Genomic DNA, 12,091 nt, shown 5'->3' on the forward strand with positions numbered 1-12,091 from the left:
ATTAACAAAATTATTTTGAGCTTTGTAGGGATCATCTAATAAGGTATTTAGGTACCTCTGTGCATTGGCCACTCTTGCTAAGCATTAGAAGTCTAAGAATCTCTAGTTGAAAGTCCAGAGTCTTTCACCTCCCAACTAGGTAACTTGGGCAGGTCTTTCAACTGTGACTTGGTGAGTTGACTCAAATGTATCAAAGGGCAGCTTCCTGCTTAGAGCACTGTTGTTCTAAGGATCAAAGAGAAGAAGTATGTGTGGGTGAAGAGTGAACCACCAAATGCTGAACAAATAGAGATTTCGCTTTAGTTGAAAACAACTGAAAACTACCACAAGTTTACCCAAAAATGTATCCCAACGCCAAGTCCAACTAGTCAATCCAACCCACGAGTCGAGAGTCTTCCTGTACCAGAAACCATCCTACATGCTTTTAAGACATGTTTTAAGGAGGCCAGAAAGATAACTAAGGAAAAGCACTGCAAGTTAAAAAAGGGCCATCCCCCCTCTGTTTATCTCTTGAATGGAGTCAGGCAGGCTGCTCCATGCCCTGTAGGAAGAAGGAAGACAGTTTTCCTACAATACATATAATTATGTATATCAGGAAATGAGAGGATCTTTGATATTCTGCCTTTTATTTTCCCTGAGAAACCAGCCTAGAAAATATTTTCCTGTATTTATACTTTCAGATAAAAAAAGGGGGGGGGATTAAATTTAGGATTGGATCAGTAGAGAACGCATTAGCTTTAGCCAAAATAAATATCTACACAATTACTAAAGTTATAGACACTTGGAATTTCTGTCTGTGGCTCTGACCTACACACGCGCAAGTCAAGTTGGTTAGTGATTGGGAGTTAATAAGATTGCTAAGGACTGATCAGGAGAAGGGTTTGATGGGATGAGGAATGGGGAACAATCACTGGGGCCACATATGTATGCCGTAAATGTTAAGTATAATTAGAGAACTAAGGAGTTCCCTGGCAGCTCAATGGTGTTGGCATTGCTGTGGTGCTGGTTCAAGTCCTGGCCCTGCAATTTCCACATGCTGTGGGCGTGGCCAAAAAAAAAAATTAGGGAGCCAAGCCTTGGTTACTCACTGGCAGGTTTACAATAGCTTGTTGATCAGAACTAGTTGCTCTTGGTTCTCTTTTTCCAAAAAATCTGGTCTTTTCAAGAAGCTTTATTATGCAGAGTTCCCCCCTTCCACTTTTGAGATGTTCTGTATTTTTTTCTGTGACAGGTAGTGCCCCCTGGAATGCTAGATGAGACTTCCTCAGTCATCCTCAATCGCCCTTGTTGCTTTCAGAGATCTAAATCTTTATTCTAACTTGAGTATTCATAACAGAATTAATTCTATATTCGAGTGCCTGTCAGCCGACAAAACTATTAATCTTGGCTAATGACCCAAAAAAACAAACAAAAATAGGTATTTATTTCAGGACCAATACAGAAGGCTCTAGTAGGGCACGGCATGCCAATTATTTAAATATTCTCTTCACATCATGACATAGAGACAAACAGATAGCTTAACAGTGAGAGTCTTTAGACAGACTCTTAAAAAACACCAATCTTGACATCTGCAAAACAAATAAGAAACAACCCAGCTGTTAATTAATTTCAGTGTTATCAAGATAACTGATTCAATCTCTTAAAGGAAATGAAAGGTCTAACTGACACATGGATTCTTTAGACCTTAACTTTTTCCAGGACCCTTTGGCCTCAGCACAACTGGAACGGAACCAACGTCCACACTATTTGTGTTTAAAACAAACAAGAAAATTGCAGAGAGCTGGTACAGCTGGATCCATTGCCACAGCTGTCAGCCTGTGGTCGTGTGACAGATTTAATTCAGCCTTTCATCAAAGGGAGTTCCACTGGACAACCTCTCAAATGTGTGAGCTTCAGAAAGCAAGAGGAGATTTTTCTTACCAAAAAGGAAATGATTAAGTAAGGAATAAGCCATCTTATGCTGACCCTTTAACCTTCTCTCTGGCTTCAACCACACAATTTCATGAGAATGGAAAAACACCAGCTAAATCAAAGTTAAGAACTGTACAGCTGGGCAAGCTCAGATTAAGCTGAATTTGGAAACAGTTCCCCTGGTAACAAAAATGGACATAGATCTTGGAAGAAATCAGCAAGTAGTAACTCTTTAAATGTCTCAGTCCATTTCAGGGAAATAAAGCAGGTTAAACTCAGAAAATTATAAAGTTCTTTGCAAACCTTAAGGATAATTAGCCACCATATCCAACACAAACATTAAAGTTAGAAAAATAAGGATATCCTATGTTATTAATCCTTTATTTCATTAGGAAAATCAAGGATCCAAAGAGCTTTACAGGATCTACGATGTAAGGTGTACTTTCAAATTGAATTTAAATATTTTCAGTCTTATTCTCTTTTTTAAGGCAATATGACCACATGCATCTCTTAGGAGCGTGTCAAAAATTCACTCATTTTTGTTTAGCAAATGAAAAAAAAAGTGTCTGCCGCTTTGCCTAACACGGGTGCTCATGAAGAAGTAGAAAATATCCAAGAAGATCTGAATCAAATTAAATTACATGTCTCATTTAGTTTTCTAGAAACACTTGAAAGATAATAAATATCATTAAAAATACATCACAACCCAATTACAAGTCTGCCTGACACCAGGGAAATGACTGCTGTAGAGCCAACTGCTGGGTTTTTAGATTAATTTATATGAAGTCTGTGATGACAGCTGCCACCAGCTTCAACTCTGATACTATTTTAGTACTTCAACATTCACACAGATGAACTAACAGGTCAAATGTGAGGATGTGTGTGTGTGTACAAGCACATACATGTCACAAATAAATGAATATAAATAGTTCTGTCAACAATGTGAATTATGCATTTTCAATAAATCTTCCCATAGTGATAGTCAGCTCATTCTTTTATTTCCTTTCTTAACCTCTGGTGACTTGAAATTGAATTTGTATAGTGGACGTTTGCTGTTTTTTGGTCTAAGCATCATCCCTCTTGCTTTCTTTTAGTACTAGCATTTAATTTCCGTCTGAGGACTTTTCTCTCCTTTCTCATAAAGAGCAGTCTTGGAGGATCTGATAATCAAAAGAGTCCTGTTTTTCTGTGGTCAATAGCATGTGACCCCAGTCCATTCAATACCTCCCTCCAGGACACTGAATCTTGAAGGAAAGATGCCAAAATCCCACATGACAGTCCATTAGTTCCAAACACTAAGACCACCCTGTTTTCCACTGCCCCGAGCTATTCTAAGTCCATTCCTGTTCTTTGCCCAGACCGTCTCTCCATTCTTCTTTCTGTTCCCTTCTCTGGACTATGCCTGTTTACCAGAGTAGGTTTCCTCTTCTTGCAAATAAAGAAATCTAATACGATATAATACAAGAAACAGCAGCTAAAATAAGGGACTGTTATTTCCTCAACTTATCTTTGCTTGGATTTGAAACATCTGAAAAGAGAACCTCTCATATGGCCACTGGCTCTTTGAAGTAGAGAATGTGGGTTTGGTAAACTCATATATTACTGATGAATTCCATTGTCCTTATTGCATAAAACTTACATCAGACATCATGCATCCAGAGAATGGGGGACATGTACCTTCTCGGTTTTCCAAGGTGATAAAATCAGTGTAGACGTCATCTCTAATTTTCCACCAAGCATAATCCACTCAAATATCCCTCTCTTAAGTTACCAGAACAGCTGGGGCCAAGAAATAAGTTTATTTCCAAATTTGTTTTCATTGCTGATGTTGTCTCAAACTATATTTTGCTTTCTATGGTAGGTGCCTGGTTGCACTGGATGCTGTATCAGAGACAACCGATCAGGTGTCTCAAAGCCACTGCTAGCCCTGTATCACCTTCCTTTATCCTGCCATTTTCATTTCGAGGGAAAATATTTGCTATATTTGTTATAGTAAAACCAATTGTACATTTAGAATGGATAAGCATGAGGTCCTACTGTACTGCACAGGGAACTATGTCCAACCACTTGTGATAGAACATGATAGAAAATAATATGAGAAAAACAATATGTGCACATACATATATGTATGTATGACTGGGTCACTTTGCTGTAGAGTAGAAATTGCCAGAACATTGTAATTCAACTATAATTTAAAAATTAAAAAATAAGTAAAACCAACTCATACATTTTCACTATGAAATAGTATAGTCACAAAAGACATGAATATCAGAATTGAAGTGTTCACCAGGTAGTTAACGTAATCAATGAAAAAAAGGAGCAATCTATAGGTCATCCATTAGGAAATTTCAAAATATCAAGGATAAAAAGAATGCTCTTTGACCTTCTAAAGCAGAAGGTGGCAAACTACAGCTCATGTACCCATCTGGCCCACCATTTGTTTTTGTAAATAAAGTTTTATTAAAACATGAAAAAAAAAACACAAAAAGAAAAGACAAGGACATAGTCACATCAAACAATTTAATACTGACAATAACTTTAGACATACCATTTTTTATCATTTACCCAATATATGCTAATGATAGTTTTAATTTTTCTATTATTATCATGATCAAATGACAAGGCCTATAATAAGTATGTAATACTTTCTCTCATTGAATATTCATATCAAGCCTAGAAGAGATCATCACTGCTTTATTTTACAAATGAAGAAACTTGGATTCTGAGCTCTTGCTCAGCAACATGATGGAAGAACTGATATTTCAGTCCAGCTTGGCATGAAGCCTTTGGTCCACTCCATTCTATTCTACCAGCCAAGGTCATAGCTTTGCAAGGAGGAAAGCTATTGGGCAGATTCTAAAATAGAACTGTAGTTTGAGTACTGTTCCTGGACCCTTTGTGAGTTTCTGCAAGGAGGGAAGTTAGAAGGCTAGGGGCTGGTGTGAGGTCCCTGGGCATCTCAGGAAAGGAAGCAGTAAGGACAGAGGACAAACATATTTATAAGATGGCAAGGAGAATGAAGGAGGGGAGAGGAAAAAGTATATGAAGGAACTATATAATGAATGTGTGATATTGTGATTTACAATAAAAAATATGAATTTGGCCTTCATTCCCATTTCTGGGATAGAGCTCTTAAAGTCCTTAGGATTTCCTAAGTGAAGAGCGTGATAAAGGCATCTTTTATATTAATAAGATGACTTTTGGACAGCACCAAAGGATGGGAGCCAGTTTCCAGGAGGATCAACTATATGTTTAGGGAGGTGGACTTTTCAGTCCCACTTCTCTGACCTCTGGAGAGGTGATAAAGAGAAGTTTGAGGTTGAATCAATCTCTAATGGCCAATGATTTAATCCATCATCCTGTGTAATGGAGACTTTATAAAAACCCCAAAGGATGGGGTTTGGAGAGCTTCTGGGTTGGCGAACAGGTGGAGATCTGGGTGAGACTAGCCTTCTTTCTCTAAACCTTGCCCTACACATCTCTTCCATTTGGCTGTTCCCAAGATACATCCTTTTATAATAAACCAGTGGCTCTAGTAAGAAAAACACTTCTATGAGTTCTGTGAGCTGCTCTGGCAAATTAGTCAAGTCCAAGAAGGGGGTCATGGGAACCTATATTTACAGCCAGTTTAATCAGAAGTACAGGTAACAACCTGGGCATACAATTGGCGTCTGAAGTCCCAGGAGAGGGAGGCTAGATTTCTAGCCAGTTGGTCAGAATTCTAGGTGATAACCTGGACATGTGATAGGCATCTGAAATGGAGTGAGGGGCAGTCTTACAGGATGGAGCCCTTAACCTGTGAGATATAACTCGATCTCCAGGTAGCTAGTGTTAGAACTAAGTTAAATTAAGGATACCCAGCTGGTGTCAGAGAGCATTTCTTAGTGTGGGGGAAAAAAAACCCTCCACACATTTGGTGACCAGAAATGTCAGAAATGACTGTTCTGGATGAGGAGTAAAGGAGACACACAAGAAAGAGAAAGACAGGTGAGAAACCAAGTTTTTCCAACTGAGAACACTAGATAACATTTGTGTCAAGAACCACAGTGGAAACTGCCAGCAATGGAAGGAATCTCTCCATTGAGAAAGTTTTGTACTGCTGTCGCCATCTGGGAAATGAAAGAATTTGGGGGGGTGGGGATCACGATGTTACTTGCTGTCCACTGTGCCCCTTCCCACCTCTGACAAATGGTCCAGCTCCTGCTCAGATAGTTATAAAGAGCAGCCATGGAGTTAAGCTCTGTTCCTCTACCTTTCCTCTCTCCAGGTTTAATTCTTCTCTCTCTGAGCATTCAGCCTCAAGGAAAGTGAGGTCATTCTTCAGATACCTTCAGTTAGATCATAAACTGCAGGTACCTCTCCCCGAAGTCCATTAAAAATACTTTTTATTATAGTTGATTTACAGTCTTGTGTCAATTTTTGCTGTACAGCATAGTGACCCAGTCAGACATTTTTCTCACACTATCTTCCATCATGTTCTGGCCCAAGAGATTGGATATAGTTCCCTGTGCTCTACAGTAGGACATCATTGCTTATCCAGTCTCAATACAATAGCACCTGAGGCTAGCTGCTCCCTATTGCTACAGCTTCCAGAAGTATCCTCAGATCCAGTTTCAATTTATACTTCTCCATTTCTGCGGTCTGGATTGAATTCAATCCTCGCCCCCTCCCCGTTTATTCCCGTTTCTCTGCTTTCTTCCACCTTGTCCATTTATAGCTTGCATCCTTGTTTACACTGGATTTCAAACCTGATTCAGTCTTACTTCATCATTTCCTGACACCATCATCCCGGTTCCTTGGACCCCCAACCTGTGCTTCCTTTCAGTGACCTGGTTCATTATAAAAGGGCCTAAATAGGTAACAGTAAAACAGAGTATTGGGAGGCAAGGAAGCACAGATGAACAGAGACAGATGCTGTCCACATTAACATGGAAGAGCAGATAACAAAACAGACTTGAAAGACAACGCACAAAATATTTTATAAAATAATGTATATGGGAGACATGTTCTTCAGATTATATCCTCCGTGTATAGTTTTCTATACATTTCAATTTCCTATTAAAGTTCTCGTCGGCTATTCCTAAAGAGGAAGAGGAATTTTCATTTGTATCCAGTTTTTCAAACGCTTTGAAATTCTGCGGGTTAATTTTCCACAAGTCAGTAACAGCTTAAAAATAATATCTCCCCATTTACTTAAATAAATTTTGCACTTTTTCTTACAGTACAGATGATTGATATCATAATTCAACCTAACAGTGTATTTACTCTTTCCAAATTAGGATATGCAACTTAGGAAGGAAACTATGTTTGTATTAACTTCCGTACTATGTGCCAGAGATCATACTGAATGATTGGATAAAATAAGAAAAAATAAAAATAGAAAGACAGTTAAAAAGAAAACCTTCAACTACAGAACACCACACGCATTTCAAAAACCAGGGGAAGTAGTTCTACTTGATGATTTAAGTAAGTTTCATTTTCCTTGAACTTCTCTTCTCATACAGTTGCATCGTCTCCTATGGCATGTTGTCTGTGCTAAGTGGACTAAAACATGTAAAGGGATTTCTTGGACAATACACATGAAAACTGGGTTGATAAAGGAAACTTTGAAAACAGTTAAAAATTCCAAGAAAGTTAACCACACAGCTTCAAACACCATGTGAGGAAAACAGAACAAACACAATTGTCAATCTGGGTCATGAGAATATTAAGCTTGAGTTGTATACCATTTAGAAAGTCACAGACTTCTGGTTAAGTAGTCTAGACTACTATGAAGCAAAGCCATTTCCAAATCCGTCTAAGAGCAATGACGGGTTCGTTGAATTCAAAATCCATAGGATCATTATAAAAACACAATCTATGGTCTTTATTTCCAGGGATCATTATTTCTCTTTTCACAACAATATGGGGATAGATTTAGAATTTGGAAATAAATCATTGTTTTATTCTCTGACCTAACTTTAAGCCTTGTCTTTATTAGTTGGACATTTTCTCACCTGAATTGCTTTTCCTTTATGACTTATCAAGTCATCTTGGAAGCCAGTCGAGAGGTGTTGGTTTAGCTTTTAAAAAGCTTAGATGAGTGTACTGAGGAAAGTGCAATCTGGTTTTGGGTGGACTTCAGCTAAACTGGGCTTTGCTGTGGGGTGGGGTGAGAAGTGGCATTTCTTAGATAAACCCCTTCGACACCTAGAGTGATCTGAGACCCCCTGAACACTTGACCTGATGCAATTCAGAATTTTGTCTACTGAGTGGCTCTATCACTGAAAAAGGTTCCCAGGAGAAAGGTGTCACTAATAGCCCAGTGGCTCCAATGTCATAGTCACTGAAAAGACAATCTCGCTCTACAATTCTGTCCTCTGCCCCTGTGCCCTTGGAAATGGAGATATTTTACTCCGTCTTATTAATACTTTTACAACTCCTAACTTTTCACAGTGTTCAAATCATGTTCAGAATGCACACGATCCAAATGAATTCCAATGAGCACTCTTCAGAGAGGGTGACTATTGTTGGGAACATTTCATGGAAGGGGCAACTGGAGCTCGGAGTGAATTACGGAACCTGCCCAAGGTCACCCAGAAGGTGGATGAGAGAGTTGGAATGCTCTCATTACATGCTTCACTTTCTTGGGATCTCTTTTGTTCCAAAATGAAAACCACATCTCTGGATGGGCTGAGCGATCCCCTACGCCATAGAAGAGGCCACCTGTGAAAGAAGATAGGCCTATCTCAGGAAGACCAAAAGCAGGCAACAGCAGCAGGGAGTCCCCAGAGGCTGCCAGAGAAGAAGGCTAATCACTGTATGAATGATCTTAATTAAATGTGAAGACACAGCCACTGAATGCTGTGGGAAAACACTCCGTCCTCACTGGCGGCTCTCCCCATAGTTCTCAGTCGCGATACCTTCAAATTCAATTAAGATAATTCATGGAGTGATTAGCTTCATTATATAGGGAGACACCGGGGACTGTCCTATTGCCAAACCGTGTGTGTGGTCTCCGAAAGATAGCCATGTCCTTCTCCGGTGTGTGTTGTCTCTTTTAGTGGACACAAGGAGAAGGAAATCTTAAGGTAACACAACTTTCGCAACTTCTAAATTCTGCTGAGAGAAAGGCAGCAGGGAAATTATGCTTTTTTGGACTGATCAGAAGGTTTACATAATCTCCAACCAAACCAGTTTTCAAACACTTATTCTCTTTCAACAGGCAGACGGTAAAGAACTGATGAGGCTCTTATGAGGCTGGGAGAAAAGACACAACTGAAGACCCTTTGGGGCCAAGGGAATCCAAGAAATTTGGTCCTGATCTCTGCATATTCGTACTGTTGTGAAACTCTGGGTGCAAAAATCTGGGCAACCTCCCTGGGAACAAGGTCGAGGGGCTCATTTGCCCATGTTTCCCAGGAAGAGACCAACAACCACAAGGCATCAGTCCTATAAGCCAGACCTCCAAAAGTCCTACTCTCAGTAAATTATCACCAGACAGATTTTAAGTACGAAGAGAATCACAATCACTGGAATTGGGGTATTCCAGTAACTGATTTTTGGCCTATCAAAGGCTGAGTGACTCTGTCTTAATTTGATTATTCATTTTCATTCAATGATTATTCATAAACAATTGTTATTATCAAATATACATAATTTTTAAAGCTACTCTGTGTCTGGATGAAAGACAATTATGGGAACAAAAAGATTAATTACTGGAGTTCCCTTGGTGGCTCAGGGGTTAAGGAACCCAGACTAGGATCCATGAGGATGTAGGTTCGACCCCTGGTCTTGCTCAGTGGGTTAAGGATCCGGTGCTGCTGTGAGCTGTGGTGTAGGTCACAGATGCGGCTTGGATCTCACATTGCTGTGACTGTGGTGTAGGCTGGCAGCTGCAGCTTGGATTGGACCCCTAGCCTGTGAACTTCCATATCCTGCAGGTGTGGGCCTAAAAAGCAAAAAAAAAAAAAAAAACAGAGAAATTAATTACCCCTAGAGCAGTGGTTCTCAAGCTGGGAGAAACCCCTCTCTGCCCAAGGGGACATCTGGGAATGTTTGGAGATGTTTGCTTGTCACAATGGGGGTCTGCCACCAGAATCTAGAAGGCGAAGGCATATGTGTGGCTAAAGACTGTGCAGTACACAGGACAGCCTCAGACAACAAAGTCTCAGACCCAGAATGACAGCAGCACTGAGCTTAAGAACCCCTGTCTTGAAGAAAAGGGAGAAAAACTTGAACCACCCCGTAAGGTAAAATGATACATTCTGGTAAAAAGAGCTGCCCAATCATGTCTTTGTGGTCATTTATCACATAAAGAAGTCCTTCTACATCCCATGTGAATCCCTGAAGTTCCAGCCACCTACGCTGATGCTCAACTGTCCATGGTTCTTACAGATAGAAATCTAGAATTCTGCAATAAGCACACATCCCCAGAGCTCTCATTTTGTTCACAAATAATAATAAAGCAGAAACATTTTTTACAGTAAACTCAAACTTTTTTCTTTTCCCCAGGCTAGGGGTCAAATCGGAGCTACCCTTGCCAGCCTACTCCACAGCTACAGCAGTGGCAGGATCCAAGCCACATCTGTGACCTAGACCACAGCCTGCAGCAACTCGGATCCCGGACCCATCGAGCAAGGCCAGGGATTGAACCTGTATCCCCATGGATACTAGCTGGATTCATTCCCACCGTGCAACAACGGGAACTCCCCCAAACTTAATAAACTTTAAAACTCACAATTTGACTCTCTTCCTTGGCTCATTTAACTAAATACTTATTTACATTTCCTTTACTATTTTGGGTTGCTCTTTCTAAGAATTTTCACACAAGTCATGACTGGTACATGATAAAAATACAGCAGTAATTTTTTTTAAAAAAAAAACAAAACTATACACAAGTCATTAATTGGGTCTTCACTGAGGCGGTCACAGGCTTTTCTTTAAAAAGAAGAATATTCTAGTAACGTTTTAATGATCAACATGACTTAAAATAATGACAAAAGTAATTCCCATATTCCAAATAGCTGAGTAAGGCTTTAGCTGCTTAAAACCTCTCTCAATATATTTTAAAATAAATATGGAAGTAATTAAAAATAATGAGGAAAGTAAAAGAGTCTATTTATGAGCCAAAGTGAATACTCTTATTCCATCTAAGACTTTGCCCATAGCTTTTGTTAGAATACCATTCCAGACCTAATCTTTCTTTCTTTCTTTTTTTTTAAGTACCAAAGAAAATATGGAAAGCAAACATCAACATTCAGATACCTACAGAACTAAATCTGTGGATTTCTTCTTGATTTTTTCTCCTCACTGTCCGTCTCTTCTTCCAAAATTCACTGGGATCCCGTTTAAAAACCTTTCCCCGGAAGCTCATTGTATTGCTGCTTATTTGAGTGGCAAAATATTTAAAAATTTCAATATCGTTACACCTCTTCTTTCTGAAGCTTCACAAGGCCGAGCAAATTTTTCTTCTCCGGTAAAAAGGGAAATGCTCAGGCTCTATTAACATAACTCAACAGAAAGGAAAAGAAAACCGACAAGTTACCGCTTCCTGTGAGTGAGCAACTACCAGCTGTTCAGATGCGCTTTTGTGCTTGTGTGCTCCCTAATCACCTGCTTTAAAGCAAGACAAAAACACAAAATGACTTTGGGTGTTTAAGAGAATCGTTCACAGTTAAATAAATCATCCAGTGTAAACTCACCCATGGAACCCAGTTGAGACTGAATCAAAGAGCTAATGATATACTGTAGGCTGCCATATCTGTCACTGCAGCATCCATCCAAGCTGTATCATTGTGGCTAGACCCCAAAAATGAACTGTAATAATACACTTGTGTAAAGCTCTTGCTCATGTAAGTGCAGATTTCATCAGTGGTCATTCCAGGGGGTTACCCAAGAGGGTCACTTAGGCACAGGGGGAAAGTATTAGAACTCTCTTTATATTAGGCATCTAAATAAAGAGCTGTGCTTCACTAATATTTAACATATACACATTGATGCAGACACTTTCATTCTCTATGTCAAATGGCTACAAAGAATCAAATAGTTAATTCCCTAATCTTTACTCCTTTTCTCTGGGGCTATTTTCTCTTCCCTAAAACGCAGGGGCCAATGCTACTTCCTGTTTTATTTCTCCCCAGGGCTTACTAGCGTGTGACACTACTTAGCATTTTATTTACTTATTTTACTTATGGTCTGT

The 12,091-nt window shown here is 39.5% G+C and overlaps 1 protein-coding gene across 50 annotated transcripts in view; it reads right to left on the reverse strand.

Annotated features, from left to right (window-relative positions):
• DOCK10 (dedicator of cytokinesis 10) overlaps nucleotides 1-12,091 on the reverse strand; it is a 276,098-nt gene that overhangs the window by 166,221 nt on the left and 97,786 nt on the right. For 14 of the 50 annotated variants that reach the window (XR_014830526.1, XR_014830530.1, XM_021074817.2 and 11 more), the window contains exon 1: nucleotides 11,162-11,366. The exons of the other annotated variants lie outside the window; for them this stretch is intronic. Coding sequence is in view for 12 of the 14 variants with exons in the window: in XM_021074817.2 (XP_020930476.2) it covers nucleotides 11,162-11,266 (105 nt within the window). In the remaining 2 variants the exon portion in view is untranslated. Of the gene's footprint in view, nucleotides 1-11,161; nucleotides 11,367-12,091 lie in introns of those variants that run through there. 50 annotated transcript variants of the gene reach the window in all.

The sequence above is a fragment of the Sus scrofa genome, chromosome 15 (assembly GCF_054392235.1).
Source record: "Sus scrofa isolate SSC_HxYL_T2T_F1_AM1 chromosome 15, Sscrofa_HxYL_maternal_Yorkshire_Landrace_v2.0, whole genome shotgun sequence".
NCBI classification, from domain to species: domain Eukaryota; kingdom Metazoa; phylum Chordata; class Mammalia; order Artiodactyla; family Suidae; genus Sus; species Sus scrofa.